Source organism: Buteo buteo, chromosome Z (assembly GCF_964188355.1).
Source record: "Buteo buteo chromosome Z, bButBut1.hap1.1, whole genome shotgun sequence".
Taxonomy (NCBI): Eukaryota; Metazoa; Chordata; class Aves; order Accipitriformes; family Accipitridae; genus Buteo; species Buteo buteo.
Genome location: NC_134204.1, coordinates 17089605 through 17116102, shown reverse-complemented (window position 1 = coordinate 17116102; position 26498 = coordinate 17089605). Strand labels below are relative to the sequence as shown.

Here is a 26498-nt window from a genome sequence, read left to right as displayed (position 1 = left end):
AACCCACTGGCACAAAACTGATTAGCTGCCTAAGGCCACTGAGAGCATAGGCACAGGATGTTTTCCTAAAGGGAGGAGGGGCTAGCTTGACCTTTTAATTTATAAAGGGAAACCACACACCCAGGTGTTGCAGCTCTGCTCACTAGGAGCAATTAGGACATAATCTGGGTTGTTTATTTTGTTGGGTTCAGAGGTCCACGCTGAAAGATCAAAAAAGACTTATAGTCACTCAGTAAGCTCCATGCATGTGATGTTTTTCAACTGGCTTTTGTGTTGGTACCATCTAGTTATTTATTTGTTTGGAAAGAAAAAACAGTCTCTTTAAGTAGGAAATCCCATTTGGGCTACAACGAGGCAAATCACCCCTTCATGTTAAAGTTGGATTTTAAGGGAAAAGAAACTTGAAAGGAAATATATGCCTGTACAGTGAGCAGCAGCCATTCAGTTAAAGGTGTATTCTTAAAACTGATACAGCCAATCCTTTCTAGATGAATGTGCTTTTATTGAATACTTTGTGACTTAAGGTATATTCTTATAAACAAATTAGTAAAAAGATTGATTTAGTATATTTTAAACCAGTAACAGGCTTCAGAGGCTAGAACAATTCTGCTTGTTATCTGTAGAGACATATAAGAGAAAACATATAGCCATCAATGAGAACAGGTGCTTTAAGGGACTCTTCTGGGCAACAGTGACATCAATGTCACAGCCAAAGTTGCACAATTACCTCTGCAACTTTCCCAGAACGAAAGAGTCAAGCTTGCATGGCTCTTCTGACACAAACTGTGCCAGCATGGCAAAGAAAGTTGGGCAGTATTTCAAACAAGCAATAAAAAAATGTTTCTCAGGCTGTCAGCACAGAACCAATAGTGACAGGAACAGAACATGCTGTGGTGTTCCCAACCTCTGGCATCCCGAATCTCTCCAAAGATTTACAGGTGCTGTCCTAAAAGTGCTGCCTCTTAGTGTGGTCTCAGGTTTCTTTAAAACAGTCATGGATTGAAGATGTGCACATGTGCACAGTGCACCCTTTGACCTTCATACTGGTTCAAGGATAAATCTGACTGCAACAGCTTAAATTACTTTTTTTTTTTCTTGATGGAAGTGGAATATAGCACTTAAAAGATGATTGCTTGTGTCATCCACCCAGGAAATGTAGGTCCTCCTGTCAGACAAGACTTATCATGTATTGTATGGATATGCAACTTTTAGCATATTGTAATGTCTTGGACAATCTTCAAGCAAGCAAGAGATTCCTCCCCTCTACTAAAGTGCTTGGTAGTTGATCTGTCATCAACTACCCACAAGAGAGAAAGAGGGTAAAAATAGCCATTCTTCACAACAAATTCCTTTCCAAATCTTTTAGATTCCCTGTCAATGCCTTTTCTGTGGTGACTGTTCTTGCAGCTACAGGGGACCTTGGCCAACAGGATGGCAGGCCAGCCATACAGTGGAAACTCTCTGAAATCTTGAGATTGGCACAGAAAGATGTCAAAACTCGCCAACAGTTACATTACTGCAATGACTAACAACAGACTGGGATACTGCAATCTGGTCGCTACCCTTGCAAAGACTTGTACGCAACCTCAAATTAACATACTGGTAGCCTGATCCAGAAAACACTGATATTAAAGGAGACCTTTTTCCAGCTGATGTGACAGATCTTTGGCTCAGGAATTGTAAACAGCCTTGTTTGTGTGAGTATGGTTTCTTTCAATGTGTGAACTTAAATCATGAAGGTTATGATAGCAGCACCTACCTGGGACATGTTGGGATAGAGCAGCCAAAAGCATTAGAAAGGAATTAATACAGGGTGATTTTTTTCTTGAAATATTCTGCTTATTTCTAATGTTTGCTGACATTTAATCTTACATCAACAAGAAATTTTAAATGAAGACAAACTGGCTGTTTGGTCTTGTCTTCACTATTTAGAAATTTCCTCTCTAAGGTTTTCATGGAAAGAAAATAAAAACCAAGTCTAATATCTCAAGCTTCCAGAACAACCCATAAGCCTAGACATGTCCATTTCTTTTCTTTTTTTTTTCCACAAATATGAAGCAAGTATGTTTTTCTAAAGGAAATGGCATATGAAAAATTTGGCACTGTAAGATCTGATTCACTGCAGTGTCTTCTTTTTCCATTCCATTTGGACTAACACAAAGACCAGTGATGTAGAAATGTCAGCCCTCATTTTATATGACATTAATATTTTCCACAGCTCTGATACTCTAAGACAAAAATTACGACAGAATCAGTTCTGCTATCTTTAGCTCCAATGAAGAAAAACTACAGCATTCTATAAGATTCACAAAACTCATTTTTCTTTCATCAGAGCTAAAAGCTAATTTGCCATGGCACAAACAGCAAACAGAGAGAAAATCCATTTCTGAATGCATCTGTTGGTTATGAACATAAATTAAGATGAGGTTTTGTTCTTTTTAACTGATGGAAAAGTTTAAAATATCACAAATACAGTAAAAGCTGAAAATAAAATATAGAAGTTTCAACATTTCATCCAAAAGTAAATTTCCTGAACTTAGACACCAATTCCTTCACTTTTATGTAACTAGAACATGTTTTCATTGTTTCAGTTTTGATTTTTTGGGAGGTATGGCTATTGTACAGATTCATGAATTTCTAGTCCATAAGCCAGTGTATGTCATACTCAGAGCTTGTTCCTCCTCACAGTGTTGACTAGAATCCACCGTTGGAAGCTTCTGGAAAGTTACTTTTAACCACAAGTTATTGTACTAACCGCAGGAATTCTGTGGAAGATAGATACGGGAAAGAGGAGCTTTCTGTAGCGTACATTAGAACACAAGATGGATCTGATAGCCATAATAGTTATTCCTGGCTCTATTGTTTATGAAAAAAAAAATAGAATCTTTATCAATAATGGATGTAAATTTTATTCCATATTTTAAAGAGAGCCTACCATGTACAAAGCTACAGAGCTACAAAGCTGGTAGTAATTTAAAAAGAAAGGCAAGATGTAATTGAGAAATAGAGAAGCAAGTTCAATGGTTTATTTCTTAAAATTTTAAACTACATCAGATGAGCAAAATAGCAAATGAGCAAATAAGCGGATGAGCAAAATCCTATTTTGTCAGCTATTTTACAATCCAAAGTAAGTGGGCACTACATGGGAAGAAAGAACTTGCTGCATAGATGGAGTAGCAGACTCGGATTTGGAAGATTTGGCTCTTACCTCTGTTCTGGGTTGCCTTCTGGGTTGCCTTCAGCAAGTCACTTCACAGCTGTACCTCAGTTTTGTAGTATGTAATGTGGATTTCCTCTGAAAGCATTCTGAGATCTCTTGTAATGCTCTCATAGTTAAATTATATTGTTTCATATTTTACTGTGATCTTATCCTTTTTGCAGGCAAAATATAGTTTGGGCATGTGGGATATAATTTAACCCATGGCACTACCCTTGGGCAAATAATGTTAACCCAGGGCTATCTGCAGTATCCAAAATGGGATTTAAGGCAGACTTAACGCATCTAATCAACTGAACTTTTGAAAACCTTTGCTCAGAGTTTGTTTAAAGTTCATAAGGGCCTCAGGCTTCCAGAAAAGGTGCACTGGCACCTACATATCAACTTCTAGTGTGTAAAAAAGCACTTAAGCACCTAAAACTGGACAGGACCAACCAACTCTGCACACTAATGCATACTTTATGTCATGGTGTAAGCACATGTTCTGCTGGAATCCTGAAACTAAATGTGCTTGTTTCCATGAGAGATTCAATCCAGTGGCTGTTAACAATAATACCTGTGAGAAGAAAGACTTGAAGTTCAGTGCCTGCTTGAACTACCTCTTATTTATTTTGCATTAGGCAGTCATAAAATGCATAAACATACCATGGAACAATGACTGGAACCTACATCTTTATTTTAAGAGGAAAATTTTAACCCTGGGCCTCAGCTGGTGTTTTTCTGAACACAAGTGCATGCAAAGTGGAAAAATGACATTAGAATTGAGTAATAAGAAGATTATTCACCTAACATGGCTCAAGCACTTTGTTGGACTGGAGATGTGCACCTAAATCCTCTTCAGGCAGAGGGATTTGAACCAAAAAGTCCCATCGCATTAGTAAGAACCTGTGGATGAAAAGCAATCATCACTTGTGCTTTCACTTCTGTTTCAAAGTACTGATTCTTACTTCACTTGAAGAAAGAAGATTTACCTGAAGTGTGTGTCTATAAATTCAAAGGAGAAGGTGGCATCATCCTCTAGTATGGAAACAGCACCTAGGTCTCCAACAGAGTGGTAACCAGGTCAGATGTTTTCTTCTAGGTATAGAGACAACAGTCTAGATGCAACAGGCTGTAGCTTCTTCTAGAGGAGCCAAGCATCTGATACTGACGGACTGCAATGATGAACATCACGGTGCCGAAATCCTTTATTATGAATAGATGCTCATGGTGGTTATACTGCACAAAAACAGGAACTCACTCATAGACATGATGATGTCTCCAGACACCCAGCAACTTTTAGCGGTTCTTACCATGTTTCAGTTCAGATTTCAGCTTTTTAACTGACACATTTTCTCATAAAAATAGGTAGGAAGATTGATTTAGATATCTTGCACTTACCAGTAAGAAATTACATTCTGACAGCCACATAAAGGCATAATCTAGTAACTAATCTGACATGAGTCAAACATTGTCCATGTCTAGTTGAGGTCCTTAGTACCTTGACCCACTGTCATATTTTTTACAGCTAATTTCAAGAATGTTGAAAAAAACCTGTCGGGGGAAGGGGTGGAGAGTGAGGGTGTCTGTATGCACACACATTTCTGAAGAGGTTGATCCAGTCAGGATTTGCGGCAGTATAAACTACAACTTTCTGAGTTTTTATTATTGAATAATTTATTTGAATGCCGACTGAGGATATGATTCTTGATACAGTTACCTGTTTTTCACATCTGTTGTCTATTCAGAAAATAACACAAAATCTGGCTCAATAAAAGACGAAGACAAGACTACTTCAAACTGATGGAGTATTTACACAGTTAAATTTTTGACACAATTAACATGGTTAAATTTTTGACACAATTTAAAACCAGCAGGAGCTTTACAAGTAAACAGGCTGCAGAATTGGTCTAGGACCATTTACAGGACTTGGATTGTTATGGTAGCCTTGAGTAAGAGTGACAAATAAACAGCATCATGACAGAAGAAGCCCTTCTGAGTCAGATAGCCTCTAGTGACTTTTTTCCCCCTTTCCATGAAGGTTGATAATATCACCAGCAAAAGATTCTTTCCTCTAACTCAGCACCAGAGGGTAAAAGGAACTTAGTCTACCTATTCTCTGCTACCACCATCCCCAGCTAAATACTTTGGTGCACCAAGCACATGCACGCATAGCTCCTACTTACTGCTGCTATAGCAGACCAATGTCCAAGACAGCAGAACAAGGGTAGCTGAAGAGGTCCTCTTTTTCTCGGCCGTAAGGATGCATTCTTCAGACTAATTGGTTACAAATGTTCACTTAACAAGCAAAGTTATTCATATGTTACAGTAATGCAATAGCGAGTCTTGAAGACTTTAAATGTTGTTCACTTGTCTTTCTAAATCAAAATCACCCAGCAATTATTATGGGAAAAAAAAACCAGTATGTAAAGCAAATGTCATTTTTAATCTAGGGGAAATTTGTATCCCAGAATTTAATGGATTGTTAGCATTCTTTTCTCTCTCTTTTTTTTTTTTTTTTTTAACCAGAGAGCAAACCCTTTACATGAATGCATGCCATAGCTAAAAAAACCCCAAGGATTAAAAATAGAAGTAGAAGCCTTTTGCTGCTACGCTGTTGATTTTTTTACTTAGATATGATCAAATAGTCATACTGTCTGACAGGTATTCAGTGTACTGTGTTAAACAATCTGCTAAATCAAACTCCTAGGGGATGTGCACACATGACACAAATATACTACACTGGAAAAAATATAGGAAGAATGAAAAAAATCAGCGTGCACTGAATGAGCATTAATTACTGTCTTCCTTAGTCTACACTGGAAATTTCCAGGGAATTTCTAGAATTGCCACGCCCTGATGTATTTTCTGCAGTTTGGTCAGTGCAGGAAAACCACATAGAATCTGTTGAAGTCAGCTGCCCAGAATCAACTGAAATTTGAGTCCTGTTTATTCTCTAAGTTTTGCAGAATCAGAGTTTTAGAGAGAGAAGATCCTCATAAAAAGAAATGGAAAATAAATTATTGTGAAAGGATGAGAGAGCTTGCTCTGTTCTTGCTTATGCTGTAATTTCGCAGGAGATGTCACTTAGTAATGCAAGCATTTTGTTAAGCTTTTAATCAAGAGCTATCTGTTTCTTTCAAAATCATGAAAATTATAAAAAAGAATCCAGCAATCATCTAAGATGAACCCTACACCAGATCAGGTCCACCTAGAACAACCCAACAAATTTCTTTCTAACTTACTTTTGAAACTTCCCATGAAAAAGCTCATAAGCTCATACAACTTACTGGTTCTTTGTAATACTCACCAAAAACACTGAACATTGTGTGCATACTAATGACCTTCTCCTGAGAGGATACGTAACAGCTACTTTGGTACCATTCTTTCCAGTTATGAAAATGTTAGTAGCTTTCAGACTTGAAGAAGTGCCACGCAAAAATAGCTTTTTATTCCCACATTTTGGGTAGGTTTTAATTCCTTAAAAAATCTTGATAATCTCAGTCCTGATACCCAGATTTCTACAAGGAGAATTCCACGCTTGAGGAACTTCTTATAAGCCAGCTGAAAATCTGAGTAGAAAAAGCCAAATAAACCTCCCCTTAGAGTACTGAAACACACAAGCCCAGCTGTGCTTGAAGATTGCTAATAGATTAGAGGGTCTTAATTATGGATAGTGTTTTCTATGTCATGAGTTGGTGAGTTGACTTGCGTTTATTTCCCTGACATTAATCTCAGTAATTATCTCTTCACAGATATGACTTGCACATTTGCCTCTGTTGTAGAGGACAATACTTCTTACATATTAGCTGATATTGATTTGCTTTTCTCAGAGATACAGGCTGGACATAGTCATTCCTGGTGGCAGGCTGCTCCCTACTCTCAATTCTATTCAGTGTTCAGAAAGGAGATCTACACCTGTCAGCCATCAGTCAAAAAAATGGGGAGATGACAGCCCAGTCTTCACTTCTCTGCAAATGCTCCATGTCGGGAATAGGATAGGCAGTTTTCGGGGTCCACAATATGGTGGATTTCTGAACAGATCTTCAACGCCAAGTATTCATTTTGGAGGATGCATGGCTTCTCCCTAGCTCCCATTTGAGGATACTAAGCAATTGCAAGAGAATGGAAGGAAATTTCTTCTGAAGACTGCCAGGGAGCAACTTGTCCAGTGGAGCTGTGCATGAGTTCCCAGTCTTAGACTTCTGGAGGAGCACCTTTTACTGCAAACTGTAGAGTAAAAAGAGCTTTATTTCCCTCACACCCCTCTCCTCAAAGAGCTGACATGTGGTAGCTTATCTGATGGTGTGATTTGTTGACAAATTTGAATGCATGTCCATAGGGAACCAGGACCAGAAAGGCTGTTTGGTCATTAAATTGTATGATCTGAGTTAATACATTATTTGTAAATGCTTTTAAATTTTTTTCTCACTAGTTGCCATTCAATAACCAAGAATCTAACTAGCTTTCTCTCATACCTATAGTTTTTTGTAGGGAGCATTCACCTGCCACTTTACTAACTAACTACCTAGCTAACTAACTAACTAACTAAATAATAGAATTGTTAATTAATTGAAGAGTTTTCTGCCTTTTGGTGCATGCCTGACACAGGCACCAACAAGTGAAGCTGACCTGGGGCAGAATGAAGCAAGGGTCACCACTGCTTTTTTAAATCACTTGTACAACAGACTCACAGAAGTTCAGAAGACATTAAAAGCACTAGTGTTGAATGCCTCAGAAATTAAGCAAATATTTTTACTCCTCCATCATCTGTGGATATTGTAGGTCGGCCTATCTATTCAGTCCTTCCATATGGTCTCCTCTGCTTAGACAGCATTTTGTATTAAGTAGTGCTTTCCCACAGAGAACAGTCAACATTTGCCACAGATAAGTAACTGGCTCTTTGTTGTTTCTACTTGTATCATTCAGATACACAAGAAGGGCTCCAAGAAGATATTCCTTCCCCAGTAATCACGTGAATAGGATAAATTGGTGATTCAGGGCAGGAAGGAATACCAGAGACAAGGCAGCATGACAAGCAGAGCAGCAGAGAAAGAAATGGATGTGTCCTTCCTTCTTTGGCTTCCTCCCTCCATTCTTTGGGTGCAGGAAGTTCTTCTATGCTTTTAAAAACTGCTCAGAATGAGCTTATACCATATATGCAGGCTTCTACTGCTTGTTATGATCAGTAATGTCTCTTGGTTTGGCAAATTCCAGCCTCATTTAGGGGGTACATATCCCTGAGCTCCACTGAAAAAATCTGCGGCAGTTTTTTTGGTATTTAGAAATATCCAAGGAAGGTATTTTACCAATTATTGGCATGCAAAACCAATGTGTGACATTTTCAAAGTTCCTTGCTTTTAACTACATGTAGGATACATGAAACGTGATGTCAAGTTTACTGAATCCGGTATTTAGGAGATAATCATTATCATCAGTAACTTCCAACATGGTTAAAATCCACAGTAATTTGGATCTGTGTGGCCAGTTGTTACCCATATGCTTTAAAGAAAAATAATCTCTTTAAGCCTTGCAGAATGGATGACTGCTCTTCAGAGAGTTGCTTAAATCTTTAACATGCTGTAAACATTTTAAATAATGCTAGAAAGAAGATACCATATTGTTATCCTTTGTCTCTGTGTTTTGATCTTAATAAAAGCTAAAGAATCTGCTAGTAAATATAGAACTAATTAAGCTGCATTTCCACAACCATAATCAGCAGCTGGAGAGTACCCTATAACAGAAGAAAATATTCTTTAAAAAGATCGCAAGTCAGCAATAAGCTGACTTTGAGGGTCTCGTTCTTTGATACAGAGCCTAGAACAGCAGTAGAGCCTGGCTGTTCTTTCTGATATCCGGGACTACATAATAAAAAGGGCGTATCTAGCCGGGCAATTGTATCTGAGTCATGGTGTTCTTACTAATAACGCTAATGGTACTACTATGCCCTAAGCTATGAAGTGCTTAGGAAAAAATCCCGTATATTTGAGCTGACTCCACATTTGCTCTTTGTCTTCACGGTAGCTTCGATAAGACGTGTTTGTCACATGCATGTGGAAAGGTATGGCCCTAGGAAAGGTGGTGTCCAGCCCTGCACAGCACTTCTGAGGAAACGCAGGTGGAACGTACCCTGCAAGAGATGCTGTGCTACATACCGCCCACCCAGATGATGCCATGCGTGGGAAGGCTGATAGGCGCCCAGCCTGGCTTGCAGCAGCTCCAGCACTGCCCACTCAGCGAGAGGCATGGGGAGCTGTCCCTCGCTTCCCAGCCCTGCCCCACGCTTCTCTGCCAGCAAAGGGCTCACTTCCATCACCCTTCCTCACGCTGAGAGGTGCTTGCTCACAGAAGTCATTCCAGTGACTGCTACAAATTAACTGACAAAGAAGAGGCAATGTGTGAGCTCCCTCTGCAATGTGTGAGCTATTAACCAGCTCAGAGGGAGCCCAGCTGGCTACCCTGGTTGCCTGTGGTGAGGCAAGCATGTTCAGCTGTTGGGCTGATGTTCCTAGCTGTCAGCTCTGTTTAAAATAGCTCCACAAGCAATGCCTAGAAGTGACTTCTTCACTCCCTTCCAGTAGCACTCAAGAAGGATGGAGCCTAGCAGAGCTGCCGAGTTTGGGGTTGGCTTTGTTGCCTTTCTAAAAGAGATCTTGGTTGGGTCCAGGAAGAGTACCAGATAGTTAGCACCTTTCAGGGTACACACCCTTGTTCATAAAAAAGCTTGTATAACTTCTTAGGTTTTGTCTCAGTTACGTCCCACACAAAGACCTCTTCCAGTAAATTAAGAGATACAATTCAAAGTACAAAGATGACACTGAAGTACCAAATTATCTCTATTTCTGGAAAGTTTCCTCCAGCAAATGGGAGCTTCAATGTCACAAATGAGCCAACACCTTGTTTCAGCTGAATGTTTTGATCCTGGGAATGATTAGTGAATATGTTTATAGTGTATCTTCAGAAGAAGTTGTATAAAAAGTTAGAATAACCGGGGGGGGGGGGGGGGGGCGGAATTCATTACCATCAGCATTATCCTTTACAAGGAAAACTCACAGGTGCATAGGTTTATGTGGTGTGAGGGTATATCAGAATGCACAGAGTATTTCCTCAGAGTCCTTGTAGGTTTCTCCATTGAAAATGTAGGCTTACATGAGGTTGGGTGGGGGGAAAAAAAGAAAGACTCTGCAAAGGCCTGACTGACATTTGCCTCTTCCTGATGGTTTCTGACAGTTTTGTTCTCAATCAGCCATATTTATAGGATTATTTAAGTGGCCTACACTCATGGTAGTTCTGTACGAAATGAGAAAAAAAAACCAAATCCTCTAAGATTAAAGTAACTCCTTGAAAATATTGCCTTTTTAATTATGTTTGTGCCGCAGAGTATGCAAAACTGGCTGCCAGCAGACCATTACTAAACACGGTCAGTGTCCAACCCACGCACATAGCTATTTATGGCACTGCAGCTCAATGTCTGGGGGTCTGTAGTCTCCTCTAGCTGACCTCCATAGAATGCATTTTTTCACTTATTTCTTCTTAATAGCTGTATTTATCAAACAAAAATTGTACAGATATTTTCAAATGTCATACATCTCTCTGTAATTTCTTTGTCAGACATAGCATAACTGTAAACATATTCTAAGAGAATAGCCATAATTTGCATTTTAAGAAGAATAAACAATTTGCTTAATTGTCTGCTTGAAGCACAGCATTCAGACAGTTTTGCCAACACATCAATGAGAGAGAAACACATACTACTAATTTAAGTAATGGGGCAAATCCTGTCTGGTCCCTCAATTTATATGTCTGTTCACATGAAGATGACCTGTCTGGATGACCTGTGCAGTCGTAAGAGCTGCCATATTTTGATTCTGTTTCTTAAAAGAAAAACATAGAACAATGTATATTCCATCTAATCATTATTTATCACCCGTGGCAGTACTAGCCCAGCCAACTCTTCATTATTCCACCAGATCTCACAGAGTGAGTACTACCTTACTCCTCCGGAGGACTAGCCTCAGCCTGGGCAGGACACTTGGCCATTCTCAATAGTGACTCTGTAGGCTGGGTAGAACCAGCTCTGGCTGAACTACATTTTCGTTATCTCAGACTCATTTTGCACGTGTCTGTTGTTACGTCTGACCTAGAAAAGCAAGTGGTTTTGAAATAAAAAAGAAATGCTGAAACAAGCATTTTATTAACCTCTACTAAACTCTGCTCGAGTTCTTCTCCAGTTTTGGATACTTAGCTGGAAAGGAGTGTGCACAGAGGAGCCAAGGAGTATGCTCCACACACTACCAAATCCTCCTACAGGCAGATAAAATTGTATTCTGACTTTATATGTCTTATTCCAGCTTCAAACACACAGATGAGTTATGCCGCCTTCAGTCTTGATCTTTGACAACTTAAGGGCTTATTTTATACCTCATTCTATACATAAAATTAGAATAATATTAGTATTTTGACAATTTTAAAATGACATGGAAGTACATGAAATTATGAAGAATAGAGATAAATACAATGATAGTGATTTTGCAGATTTCTCAGAAGAAAACAACTGTAATGATGATTTTTTTCTCAAGCTTTAAGACATGCTTTAGTCAGATAAAATGCAATGGCCTTCCCTGTTGTTGGTGGGCATGAACTACTGCACGGCGTAAAGATTTCAGCAAGTAGCGCTGTATCTCAGATCAAACAGATTGTCTCATTGCTAGCTGGTGATTGTGAACACTGTATGCCACTGCCTTTTCTTTATAACCAAGATTAGTGTTTTACAACACTACCGAGTTCTGCAGTTTGGAACTGACATATAGACAGAGGCATCTGAGCCGTCACTGGCATTTGGCATTCCTCGCCTCATTTCTGGCAGAGCTGCCTCTCTGGCAGTGACATTCCTGGCCCAAATCTCTCTCAATGAAATCAGTGGCAAATTTCCCAATGCCTTGAATAAGAACAGAATTGGGTCCCATGACTGGAAGATGCATGTGCAACTCTCATCATACTGTAAGCAGCAAATGGTCATAATTGCTATCTAGCAATCCAAACTGAGGGGCTGGTGACATCTGAGAGTGAGTTGATTATATTAACAGTCAAAGGCATATACAGAACTTATTTACAACACCAGAAAAGATAATGCCTTGCCCAAGGGAAATCATACAAGGCAAAATCTATTCCAACTATCTTAAAATATTCCGTCTCTGATTCAAGTCATCTACATAACAAGAAAAAAAAAAAACAACCAACCAAAACACAAACAAAAAAATGCCAAGACATCCCTCCTTGCTGATCAAACGACAAAAACATGACCTAAGCTACTGCTACAAGTATCAAAAAAATATTTTGTTTAGACCATTTTCATTAAAATTCACCTGTACAACTCATTTCCCTGAACATTCTTTGGAAAGAAAACAGCCTGAAAAGAAAATTCTGAAAATACATTTTCTACTTTTTGCACATTTTTTAGAAAGGGTTTTCTTTATTTCATTCTGGATGGGTCAATGTAATTCAGCATTTATAAAACCGCAGCACAGGAAACTTCACAGAATCTTAGAGCGCTAAAAGGCAAAACAGAAACACTGTTTTAGAAGCAGCAGGTACCATTTCTAGTCTAGGACCTGTACTGAAGGCAGCCGCTTTTCAAGTTTAGCAATGGAACAATTAATAAAGGAACCCATTAAGGTCTGATTGTTGCTGCTAAAAAGGAAGGTTGAATTTCAGTCCTTTGAAGTAACTGAGAATGATTCAGGCCTCATTACAGAGATATAATCTACATTCATACATTTATGTTAGTGATTCAAATCTATTGGGACAGATTGAATTCCGTTAAATAGTGCATCTTTCCTGTGGAACTTTTCTCAGGCTTTCTCAGGCTAACCTAAGAGGTGACTTGACAATACAAAGTAATGGGGTATTTAGGGATTCAACTGTGCTATAAAAGAAAGGCTATACAGAAGGTAGAAAAAAGAATGAGATATAATCTAAAAAGCTATGTCAGCTTTTCATTTGGACTCTGTTTTGTAAATGCCCTCCCTGTCATCACACGGGATAGAAAAGGACTCTATGCGTTGTAGGAGTTTTAAGTACTGCACTGAAAATTGCACCTGCCAGAAGCAGATTTAATATGAAATTCTGGATATGTGGGCTTTGTTCTTAACCAGCAGATCTTAAAAACAACATACAACCAATCACAAGCTAGAAATAGGTCTAAGCAGAACTCTTCTTGAGTAAACTCAAGACAGTACCTATGTTTTTTAATGAGCAGGGCTTAAATATATCGGTTTGACCCACAAACTACTATTTTCTCCTGCCACCAGAGATCCTAAAATGCTGATTCATATTCCAGCATTTGACAGGAAAAAGAGAAAAAATGAAAAAATCTTCAAATGTATAATTTTAACACATTATAGCCATTATCTATGATTTAAGTTGTTGCAATTAAAAGAACTTCCATTTTAGAAATAACATGTTGTACCCTTCATGACCTGGACATCAAGCAAACACTGACATCAGCCTTGTAGCTCACATACATGTAAGTTGTCAGGCATTCACCAAAAAGTAGGCTTTTGCTTTTCATTTTGGTTTTATTTCTTTTTTTTATTAGTTCCCACAAAAGGAAAGCCTAAATCAGATTCACAAAAAATTTTCTGAAATGCTTTGCACTCGGTGCAAATACATGCAGAATAAACACTCTGAAGTACCATAAACAACATCATAAAACATATTGATTCTAACATTAAATGGTTTCATTTTTGAGGCTGTTTAAATGCCACCCCCACAAGCTGAACACATAAATTTAGGAGCCAATTCTCTCCAGAATAAACACCATAATTGGAGATAATAATTTCTAATTTCTGTTGTGAAGTTAACAATATATTTAACATCCTAATCTAATGAATCCATCTAATTTTAGAACTATTTGTTCTTTTCTGCATTTTCTGTTGCTTAAATTAAGATTTACTCCAAATGCCAAATGTAATTGCATAGGCGGTTTTCCATTGCACTCCATTGATCTGCGTTATTAAAGTGCCTCTATTTCAGAAAAGTTCTGCGTTTACATATTGAGCTACTCACTGTGTTTCAGTACCGCTTCACTTCTCCGCTACTCCATTCTCTCAGCAAATGTTCCACCTACTTGCATTCCAAAACAGTTATTTTACAGTACTAAATACTGAACCAAAATATAATGTCTCGCATGGTGCCCATATCCTGTTAGTCCCTAATCCCTTATTCTGGTGTTAAAAGGTAGTACATCATATGGAAGATGCCTGTTAATTACTGGGAAAGTTGACAGTTCAGTGATGGGCTAGAAATATGAATCTGTCATAACTTTCAGTATGTGAAATGACAATTCCATTAGCAGGGATGGAATCAAAGGAAAAACCAACAACATATGCCCCTCCAGGAAAATAATAGCTTGAAAAACCTCTTTAAAATAGCCTTGAAAATGGAAAATTTGTTTCTTTCTGGCAAAGGAAACTGCATTAGTTTAAAAAAAAAGACAGCAAAATATTCAGACAGATTTTATGGGGAAACCTTTGCAATCCCAATAAAGCCCCTTTTGCTTTGATGTCAGATGTGTGATTCAGTAAATGACTCATGTTAGCAATTAGAAAATGGTCATTTAGGGCCCTGATTTCTTTTGAGACAAGGAGGGTGAGGGTGGGGAAAGAGACACAATAAATCGTGAGAGGCTTAAAAGGAAGAGCAGGCTAAAGTGTGAATTTTTTATTTCAGCAACGGAAGCGAGAAATCAGTGATTCATTAAAGGAGGGAGAAAGACCTCCATGGAAGCTGGCAAAGAAGGAGGAAAAGGAGCTAATTATGCCTCTTCCCTTTTTACTCTGACCAGCATATAATCTGCTTTTCCAGGGTCTGCCTGCAGTATATACTTCTTTCCAACCTCTCCACCCAACCCCTCCTCCAGCGGGGGGGCGGGGAGGGGGAGATCTAGCAGGCAACAAGTTCCAGGTGGCTTTCTCAAGCACTTCACTGCCAACAAAATAAAATAAAATCCTCCGCTAGAAAACAAGTTTCTTGGGGGGGGAGGCTGTGTGTGAAGGGGGAGGGAAGCCTCCCTAGAGGGGATTGGTTCAGCCTGGAAGACAGGGAAATTAGTAAAGCATGAGTCTCCAAGCCATGCTGGTGGCCGGCGCTCCGAGGAGAAGAACGCTTTAGGAGCAATTAGCAGCGAGCCGACGGCGGCGGCTGCCGCTGCCGCGGCAGCCCGGGAGGAAGCGAGGGCAGCTCCCGAGGCTCCCTCCGCAGCAGGCACCGCTCGCTCCAGCTGCAAAAGGGTTTCAGATGTCCCACCGCTGCTTGACCCCCTGCAAATAAGGGTTGACCACCAGAGGCACATCCCACCTCTGACTTGTAATCGCTGGCATTTAGGCTACAGCTTCCAACCTGTTTACAACCATAGGGGGAGGGAAAGGAAGGGGGGCGGGGAGGGGGGGGCGACAAGTTAGGATTTTTCCCTCTCTCTTTCTGGATGGTTGTTTTTTGGTTTGGGTTGTGTTTTTGTTGGGTTTTTTTTTTTTTTAATACTGTTCTGGAGAATTCAAAGCAAAACAAAGAAACTGCCTCCTCTGGGGTTGTCAGTGAGAAAGGACGAGTTGTGCAACTGGCTTGGGATTTGCAAGGGGGTGGGGATCAGAAGAAGGTGCAAAGCCACGAAGTGTGAGTGTATGTGTGTGTGTAAAGGGGTATGTGTGAAAAATCCCTTCCAGCATCCCTTTCCGCTGGTTATTATTTAGTTTTGTTGTTGTTCACTTTGCTGTCATCTATTTTTCAGACCTTTCTGCATCTAAGATGGTGAAGAAAGGAGTGAGGAAGAGAACAAAATAACTACTGGGAAGCCTCAAACCAGGTTGGGGAGTGTGTGTGTATGTGGGGGGGGGTGGGGTGGGGAAGAGAAAAAGAGGATTAACCACAGCAACCCCCCCAAAAAAAACCAACAGCTCTTTTTTCTGAGGGAGGACTCGAAGGATTAAAAGGCAGCAACTTCTGAGGCGATTTGTCCCCTGAGTTATGGATGTTGGTGCACTTACTTCAGGCCAGATCAGAGCTCAGAGGGATCTAACCAGGAGCAGCAACCACCGGCTCTCCACTTGCCTTTTACCAGGTTTTACCCTTCCAGTATGTTTCATTCGATAAGACATTTTCCAGCGCCCAGAGTTTCAGTACAATGTGCAAATGGATACTGACAAATGGTGCCTCAGCCTTTTCCCACCTGCCTCGTTGCTGCTTGCTGCTGCTCTTCCTGGCGTCTTCTGTGCCTGTCACCTGCCATGACCTCGGCCAGGACATGCTGTCCCCGGAGGCCACCAACTCTTCTTCTTCATCCTCCTCCTCCTTCCCCTCGTCCTTCTCCTCTCCTTCCAGTGCGGGGAGACACGTGCGGAGCTACAATCACCTCCAAGGAGACGTGCGCAAGAGGAAGCTCTACTCTTACAACAAGTACTTTCTCAAGATCGAGAAGAACGGCAAGGTCAGCGGCACCAAGAAGGAGAACTGCCCCTTCAGTAAGTACCGCTCTGCCGCCGCGCTGCCGGCCAGCGGCTGCCGGCCGCCCCCAGCGCCCCGGCGGCGGCAGAGCCCCGGCCCCGGAGCCCCCCAGGCCCCTCGCTGGGGAGGGAAGGGGAGGGGGACGCCTGGGCGGGGAGGGGGCGCGGGGCAGAGGTGGGGTGGGCTCCTGCGGGACGCCGCTCCCCGCCTGCCCGCTTCTGCCCATCTCTGCCCTTACGTTTGTTTTGCAAATGGCTTCGCCCACCACAGTTCGTCTCTTCGCCTGGCAGAAGAGCAAATTAGAAAGACTTGTAAGGATGTGGCGCGGAGCTGGGGGGGGGGGGGGCATTGTCTCCCGAATCTGAAAATCATTATCCCCTGTCATTACAGCGCCTTGACGAGAACGCTGCATTGAAACAATGCATCGATTTCCCCCCACGCACGCACGCACACACACACACGCTCTTCTCCCCCAGCCGCGCAAGAGCTGCCCGCTCCGCGCTCCCTCCTCCCCGAGCCCCGAAGAGCGGCGGGGGGGTCCTTCGGGCTGGGTTTTTGCCCGGGTTTGCTCTCCGCCGTGCGGGTGCCGTTGCGCGGGCGCGGGGAGGCGTTGCGCGGCCGCGCAGCCGCCCGCGGGGAGACGATGCGGGTGCCCGGCGCGTCCCCGGCGCCCGCCCCGCCGCTGCCGGCCCGCTGTACCGCCACTCGCTCCGTGGTAAACATCTGGGGCTGGGGCCGTGCAGACCTCACACGCGTTTCATTGTCACTTGTGTGTGGGTTTGGTTTTTTTTTTAAAGAAATTATTTCAAAGCAAAAGTCATACGGCTCTTTCCATGGCTGAAGTTTCCAGCTTTTCTCTAGTACCAATTAGGCTTTCAGTAATAGTATGCTTCTGGTAATGTATTTTTGGCTGTCAGTGCTAGAAACCTAACGTTTATTCGGTTTTCCTCCCTGTGCAATCTCAAATTGAAGTAATTGTAGTAATCACAATATATTGCATTGTAACTCCTAAGTGGCTGCATCCCACTGCAGTAGCATGCAGAGAAAGTAAGCTGTTATGCAACTGTTGGAGGAAACTCTCTGACTTGCTTCGCTGGTGGAGAACCACGTTGTGGTGCTTGGGTTGTTTTGCATAAATCCAGATAAACCTGGGGATAAATCTTCTCTTACATTAAAGCAACTTAAAGTGCCTTAAGTAGATCTCTTGTTAGCTAATGTGTAAAGGATGGAGTCCTTCAGCAGGTTGCCCTGCTATATGGTAGACACTACTGTTAATTCAGCTGTATTTCTGTTAAATACCCATAATACAGGCTTACAAACAGGGAAGAGAGGGCTGCTGTATCATATGTCACTACTCCACTTGCTCCACCTTGCAACATCATACTTTATCACACACTTAGTGTTTGTAAAAGCTTTAAATGTCGAAGCAGCTGAATCTTACTACCTTCCTTTCTGTATTTCATAGAAAGCCAAATGCTTGAAAAACAGAGCTGTGATGAAGGCTTCACTTTGATCTGTTTGTGTGGAATGAGGTCCTAGCACTGTATTTCGTAGATTACTTTTGTTTGTGGAGGGCGACAGCATCATTCCCCTAAAATGGGATTCTGAAAGCGTTGTGTTCATCTCCGAGAACATCAAGGCATTCTATGTAGAACATTGCTGCCAAAAAGGCTATAGGTGGCCCAGTCTGACAACAGTGTACTTGGAGAGGTAACTACTCATCTAAGCAGTCCCACTTAGCCAGCAGAACTGTTCAGTGAGTAAAGTTGCACATATGCATGAGCTTCTGTGAGATCTTGCAAAGGAGAGGTAGAATACACTGAGATGCACATACACATCTTTCTACTCCTTCAGTCTGCGTGCAAGAACAACCCTCTGCAACTACAGGGTGTGATTCTTTTTTCCTCGTTTTCCAGTTGGTGCATCAGAAAGAGAACTGGCATTCTTGGTGATGTCATGGTTATTGTAACATCTGCAGAGTGTCTGCTGAAAGAGAGGAGAATGTAATTTGTTTCATATAAAAGTAAAACGATGCCTTTATTACACATATTTGTATCCTGTGCCTCAAGTTTATGTGCAGTGAGTGAAGAAAGGACTTCCATCATCTTAAAACTTAGAATTTGGCAACCTCACTTACATCACAAAGTCAGACCTAGTGTACAACATCCTTAAATACGAAACAATTAGGATCTTGTTAGCAGAAGATAAACAGTTGTACGTTCTTCTTTAGTAGTCATTATAATTTGCAGTGTGAAATTGTGTTTTCTGTGAAAGTACATAGTCTGAGACCATTCAAGAATATATTCGCTGTGCCTTTATTTCAAGGGTGTCTGTGTAGAAAAGTGTTGCAAAAGATTCAGCAAATCTATGCTTTTCATAACTTCACGTGTAGCTGTGCCATCATAATACTGCTGTAATCCCCAGCTGGACTGATTCCATGCAAATATATGGTAACTTCAAGATAGTCTAAAATATGTAATTACATGTGAATAGATTTGTGCCACGCATAAAGGGTTAGCCAGCTAGCCCACTAAATTGTAGCCTGTTTGACATTAAAGGCTATTTAATCTCTAATGCAAGTTCCTCTTTCGAAACCATGCTTTCCTAAACAAAAATTAGTGACTATTGACACACAAGACTTTGAAATATTCTAATTTGGGGGCTGATTTTCTTTTCTCATATGCTAATGTTTAAAATCCATTTATGCTGCAGTAAAGCCTTATCTGTAGGGCTGTAAGATCATGATATGTTGTGTAATTAGACAACAGCTTTCATGGCTGGCAGCCAATGAAGCACTGTCAAGTAAGAACAGTTGGAGAAAGTCAGAATAAACATTCAGAAAACAGAATTCAGTCTCCAGCCTTTAAATGGCTCAAGCAGCATTCATTGATTTGCTCTATAAATATTGTGCAGAGTGCGCTAAATTAGAAGTTTATTCTGGCAGATGTTTTCCAACCTGATTGCTTGGAACTGTTCCATCAGCCTTTCTGTACCTATAGGGCAATGGGAACAGAGGTGGCTTCTGACTGCTCTGTCAGGAGGCTGGGTGAACTTGCAGTATTTGACACAGCTGGAGGGTGTCTGCCACTAGATAGAAGTAGGACACTTTTTAGGTTTTGTTTTATTGTTCCTTACATCTGGAAATCTGTCCTCAAAATGCAATTGCTAGCTCATCCTGCAGCACCACAGCTTTGAAGTCCCTTGCCCCTGTTATTGATAGACCTGTTTGCATGCATAAGGAGAGCTGTACTGCTTTCTGGTGACTTAGGTACTTGTTGGGGGAAAAACAAAACCAAAAAGCCTCCACAGAGCAATAACAAAAGCTTTCATTATAACTTCGGATCTGGGATGACCAAGAGAAGCTTAAGCCATATATTAAAATTGAGAAAGAGCTGCGTGTGTGCAGATCCTGACTTGACTTGCACCCAGAAAGCCTTCTTGAAGATAATGAAAGTCTTTGGGTTTAATGGATGGCATGCATTGGGCTACATGATATAGGATAAGCTGGTTCAGGAAAACTTGACTGTATTTTTGAGTATTATACTATGTTCAGTTTAGTTTTAAGGCAACCGTTAATAGTGCTATGAAGCACACAAACTTCAAATTTACAGGATAGGTCTTAGTAGCTGAAGAATGGTAATACAATATGCAGCGCTTAATTAGCAGCAGCTAACCTGCAGTGTGTAGGGGGAGTTCTGCCTGAGCAAGGATTGCAGGATCGGGCCGTTATTTAGGTACGTGTTTAGGGAGTGGAATCTGTGTCATTGAGCCTGGATATTAGTGGGAAACATTGCTGGAGTTATTCCTGCGGGCTTTGGACCAAGCAGTGCTATGCAAAACCTACGGTAGATGGCGGCACAGCCACTGTCTGGTGTCACCTCTGCTCCACGTAGGTGGACAAGGAGGGGCTGAATCCTCAGCTGTATGAGCTAATTTAGCTCAAGCAAAGCTAAAAGGGCTTAAACCAGCTGAGATTCTATGAATTGGTCTTCTGAGCATCCACAGTGGGTAAATCCAAGCAGTGCAAAGGCACCGCAGTTGCAGAGTGAGAGTGTTTACTGGGGGGGGGCTAGCATTAAATAATTAGCTACTTCTCACAAGCTAACCTACCCGAGACTTTTCCCCTGAGTATGCAATTATCCTTTATACATAGCTTTAGGATCTGCTGAAGACCCTGATAGTCTTTGGTTTTGCTTTAGTTAGTGTGGGATCAGATTAGCAATATAGTGACTAATAGCAAGAAAGTTTCGAGCCTCATTCTGTAGCCCAAAAGACTGTAAAGAACCACTCTAATTACTAGAAATGCTGAACATTACTACTGAGGGTTCTAAGTGTGTGCACATATACATGCCAAATACAGATTTGTACTATGTATTGCGTTATATACATTAAAATAGCATTAAATGTGTTTTGATTAAGTATGCTCAGTTTGATACTCATGTTTTTTATAACACCTCAGGTGTAATAAAATCATAAAGTTTGATAGGTACTTTAACCTCAGCTGTAGAGTTCAAACCAGATTAGAATACTTGGTAAAATATGTTCTTTTGCTACTGAACATTTTTTTTTAAGCTAGCTGTTTGGGGTGATCGAATCATCGTGAGCTGGTGTTTGTAAAGTAATGTGAGAACTTTTCTCCATTTTTCTGAAGACCAATCAGTAGGCATATGTGTTTTGTTGTTTTCCTCTCCATAGAGATCTGGTTTATTTTTTTACCAATAAAAAGACTTAAAATAGGAAATAATACTCTTTTAGCAAAGTAATTTGAAACAGGTTCTTTACTATGAAATGTATAAGTTCTTATGGAGATGATTTCTCACTTTAAGTCTTTTTTTGTTTGTTTTTTTTTTTTCTGCAGAACTCAGTTGCGTAATTTATAACCAACAGTATACAACATTAGGCACTTAGGATTTATGAATGTGGAAAGAATTGTACTATTTAAGGTCTACATGACACTGTCCTGTTACCCCTACTGCATTCCTGCCTTGTGGACCCTCCGTGCTGATTCTGTAGCCCTGTCATAAATCTGTTCAAAATACACAGTTGTAAGAAGTCTTTTTGTCTTCATAAATCTAACTTATAACCACTTGGGGGGAAAAAAAAAAAAAGGAAAAAAAAACCAGGGGCAATTGGAAGTTTGTCTTCTTAAAACCTCACAAGAAAGAAACCAAGGGGCATGCAGGCTTATAGATGCCATGCTGCTGTTTTAATGGGAGGGTTCTCAAGTAGTGGCTCCGTCAAAGGTTCCTTGAAGATGGTATTAACTCAGTGAGCACTATAGAATGTGCTTACACTTCTGAAACATCTTGGATGCATTCACTTATAGGATAAGATCCTCTGTTTTGAAATAAGACATTTTAAGATGACTTTCAGATGTCTTTGAGCTGTGTGTGTGAATAGGGGCCTTTTCACTTCAAATGGGAGTCAGATCAGGTCTTGCAATAGGGGAGTTTTTGTTTATTCCGCAGAGCCATTCATTTTGGAAAAGGAAAGACCCTTCTACGAGCAAATCTTGTTAACCTGTGTGTCTTAAGTTAAAAATAGCAGGTACCTGTATGAACACAGGGCAACATCTCCTGTCATGGTGGATTCCTGACTTTTCCTCTGAGCAAGTAATATAATTGCACAAGGAAGATTCTAAATAGGAAAAAAAAAAAAATCTTTGTAAAACATATTGTATTTCTGTTCTTAAGCTTAATATTTGGGATGATAGAAATAGTGTCAGCAAAGCAGAGAAATTATTTGGTCAACTTGGGAGTTGTTATAATGCCCACTTCATGGCCTGGGGTTTTTTTTGTTGTTGTTTTCTCAGTTTTCTGAAGAGCTTTCTGAATCTCTTACAGTCCCTTCCCCAAAACAGCACCGAGTTGAAATTTCAGTTTGCACATTTTGAGCGCTTGCTACCGCTACTTGCAGTCACCATAAGACACTGAACTACCTTACCCTAATATTCTGGGGTTTATCAACCAATGACCTCTTCGCCACTTTGAACAGCACAGTTTGTTTATCAGCATTAACAAGCAATGCCAGCTTGATGAGACTGCGTGGAAGAGTAATCTTTGCTTGCTCTGGGCTATGAAAACCAAATTATCAGATCAGAAATGGAGGATGCATTTAATTAATGTTAGTACACGTATGGTTTTTGGTCAGTAGGTGTGCTAGTGCTGCTAGTCTAACTGTATGTGCTTACCAAACAAATTCTCCTTTTACTTTGACAACTTATTTTGATGCAATATTTTAATATCTTGCAGCCTTTCATTGCTCAGATGCTTTGAACACAGAAAAGTAGTCAATGGTACTTGGCACCTAGTTCCATTAACTAGGAAGATCCTTTCCTGGCTGTATTAATTGCTTCTGTTTCTAGTGCCGATTTGTTGTAACTAACAGAGATGTTTTACAACATAGTAAAAAGGAGACAGGAAACACTGTTACATGACTTTTCAAAAGTCATCCTGGGAAACTCTCTGTGTTTATGAAGAAAATTAAAATCTTCAAGGGTAGGAGTGAGGAGGAAGTGGCTTAATCTTTAATCACTGAATGGATATTAAAACTGCATTCATTAGCTGAGTGGTTATTAAAACTGATTATGCTACTTCATGAGTACAGTGCAACCAATGGAAGTTGCAGGGGAAAGAAATGGTTACAAGTGAGCCAGGTCACACACTAAATAATGGCTTTAAAGACATTCTTTGCTTTTAAATTAGGTCACTTGTGTTCTTTCTTTGAACATTCAGTTCTAATTGCAACAGTAAATCAAAGAATACACTCAAAGTAGATTCCCATGTAAGGTGGACAACTGGACAGTGCCTTTTTACTGCTACTAACACGTGCATCCAATTACTGGTTTGATATACTCACAGTGTCAGCTGTGAAGCATTCCCCTGTTTTATAGTTAGCCTAAAGAATTATTAGCCTGTCCCTTTTCACATTTACCTCTAAATAATCTGTCAGTAGTGTATGTCTTCTACAGTTAAAGAGGAATTTTCACATGCATTGAAGCTGACTTTCAAGAAAAAAGAAATGTTGAAACTACACCAAAAAGTTTCATTCCTTTTCTCCCTCTCCTCTTCCATAATTTCTGGTGTTGTGCAAGAGAGGAAAAGGCTACGAATACTAGAAACATGAATGCTCATGAATTTTATATAAAACCAAAGATCAGATCTTTCATAAACCTTGATTTAGTAAAGCAATATGATGCCTACTCCTTTCATGGTGGAAAATGTATGTATGTGAAGGACAATAAACTTAGTTGTTTCTTTGCAGTTCCTGACTCTTCTTCCTACGTGGGGAGCAGAAGTGAAAATGAAGGGGCCTGAGGATTCTAGTTGCTCTTCCTTCTTCTGCCACTGAGACTAGAGGTTCAAACATTGCATAGAAATAAAGGAAATGTAAATTTTCTTTCAGGTTGCTGATGCACATCTGCACAGCTTTAGTCGGTGTGTGTGGGAGTTGGGGAGGGAATGCTGAAGCATTTTGGAAGCATTCAGGATGTTGTTTAATTGGAATCAAGGCATGGTACTAAGTGGAGGCTGGGTATAAATCAATGATATCGTGCCCGCATTAGAAGAAGGGGATGGGAAGTGTGACGAGTGCCAGAGCAACACTAGAAAGGATAAATAAGAGAAATAGGGGCAGCATGTGTCATGAGTGGGAGAGAAGTGGGGAGAAGGGGAGTGTGGGTTACCCATTTTGGCAGCTCTGAACTGTCAGTGATGTTGAATTGTCCTGTCACATCTCACTGCATCATTAGTTTGCTCACAGACTAGCTTATGAAGCCATTAAGGTGCCTGTTGAATTAGTCTAAAAGTGTGGAATCGGTTTTGGGATATAAACTCTTTCCACTCCCAATTTCATTGTGTCTTCTCTGACCCTGTTCTATAGATACTATTTGGTACACGCTCAGGGACTTTCTTCTTCATGTTATCCTCTTCAAGAGGATGAATAACCTGCTTTATTCTTAATGTCAAAGTCACTATAGACTACTTGCAAGCAGAAAGGTGGGCAAACTTGCCCTTGGAAGTAAAAAGCTATTTAAAGGAGCCACAAGCAAACCTGTGTTAAAGAAGAAAAAAGTTGGGGGTTTTGGCTGGTTGGGTTTTCTTCATTTTTTCACTATGCTATTACTATATACTTTATTTGTTATGAGAAACATACACCTGAAGGACATCAAGTTATCCTCAACTTCAAAGTGTTTTAATCTTTTGAGAGTGGAATAGGGTATTTTTGTGACTGATATGTTTAGTGTTATCAAGTATGTCATATTTTGGAAGCTTGTCTTTAAGATTCGAAGTAGTTACATAGTTACAAGTTCATAAATTCAGTAATTTTGTTACTACAGTGAGCAAGGGAATATATGCTCTAGAATAGGATATAGGATGACTGTATTTAATATGAAGTGGTTTTTATAAGACTGCAGTTTTAGTGACTTCTCATACATTTTAATGACATTTTAGGGGATGCTAAAGCTCCTGATATTCACTGAAAGAGTCTTTTGACTTCAGCAGAACAAAGTTGTATCTCTGTGTATTTCCTAGATACTTATTTTTTCCTTGTGGTTTTCCTGGAGGTAAACATTAAAAGTGTAAACCATGTCAATCCGAAGTACCTCCCTCATCCACATGAAGTATCTGAGTAGCCGTGGCACCTGTTCCTTGGAGGCAAGGAAGCTAATGAAAACCTTCCTCTGAACCGTAAGCTTAGCTGACTTCACTGTGCCATTCTGCCCTGTCTCAGGGGAAGCGGGGCGGTGCACATGGACCATGTCCTGGTGACGGGACACCTTTCCTTCGTCACAACACTAGTGCTAATAACTGCAATACAGAAATTGTGTGCTGAGGATCTGCAGCTGCAAAACTAATGGTCACATGAAAAGAAGCAGCAGAAAGAGTCTAGAGATAACCACATAAGCCAAGGTGTGGCCGCTTTTTGTTAGTCTGCTTCACCGTCTAGGCCTGGTTGCTTAGCTGGCTCTTCAGATGCTGAAAAGATAACCTACTCCCGTAAAAGATACATGTGTGGTTTTGGTGCTACCCTTACTGGGTAGCTGGGTCAGCAGTAGGTGGTTTAGCCAAAGGGCTGCGCTAAGGCACCACTGTGTGTAAACTCGAGCAGAAAGTTAGTACAAGCTGAGTTTTACTGGGTGTTTCTGAGGTACAACCAGACATCCAAACCATTGCAAGCTCTTTAAATTATCACTTTACCTGGTTCTGGCAGAAATAGCTTGAAAAGTGAGTAGCATGTGAGAAATGGAAGCAAGTTATGATTGTTTCAGCTTCTTACAGGTGAAGATGCTGGGTGAAGGCACATGTTGTGCAAGTACACCAAGTATTATGAACAGTGATGTTTGCTGTCACGTCGGTTAGCTTTTATTCACAGACTAGCAGCACCTTTGCTTCCAAGCATCCCTGAGTGCACACAAGCAATGACTCCTTAGGGCAATGCATAGTTTAAACCACTTAAGCAGCTAAAACAAAATTTACTAAGGTTAGAACTGGGAAGTGCAAATTATGCCCTTTCTGAGGCTCAGAAGTGGATTCAATTCAAGCAGATTTGCTGCTTCTCTTGCATTTTGCTTTGTGGGCAGCCCTAGTCCTAGGCCAAGGGGGATGGAGGGATATGGTGAGATCATGCAGACTGGCAATTCTATCCATCCTGGCAATGATGATGATTTCCTGTTGCCAACATACAGTGGGAGACACTGCAGGACAGGAGGGGGGAGACAATACTAACAAAAATCTCTGCTTGAAGTACTATGTAGCGAAATGAACCATTTCTCTCAGCTTGATGTGCCTGAATAATCTGA

The 26498-nt window shown here is 40.6% G+C and overlaps 1 protein-coding gene across 4 annotated transcripts in view; it reads left to right on the top strand.

The window, feature by feature from the left end:
* Positions 1 to 15278: 15278 nt before the first annotated feature.
* FGF10 (fibroblast growth factor 10) overlaps positions 15279 to 26498 on the top strand; it is a 65924-nt gene continuing 54704 nt past the window's right edge. Inside the window, exons 1-3 of one of the 4 annotated variants that reach the window (XM_075021719.1) lie at positions 15279 to 15562; positions 15984 to 16058; positions 16150 to 16713. In XM_075021719.1, the coding sequence (XP_074877820.1) occupies positions 16377 to 16713 (337 nt within the window). In that variant the 5' untranslated portion in view covers positions 15279 to 15562; positions 15984 to 16058; positions 16150 to 16376. Of the gene's footprint in view, positions 15563 to 15638; positions 16059 to 16149; positions 16714 to 26498 lie in introns of those variants that run through there. The other 3 variants (XM_075021720.1, XM_075021718.1, XM_075021717.1) reach the window with 3 other exon arrangements.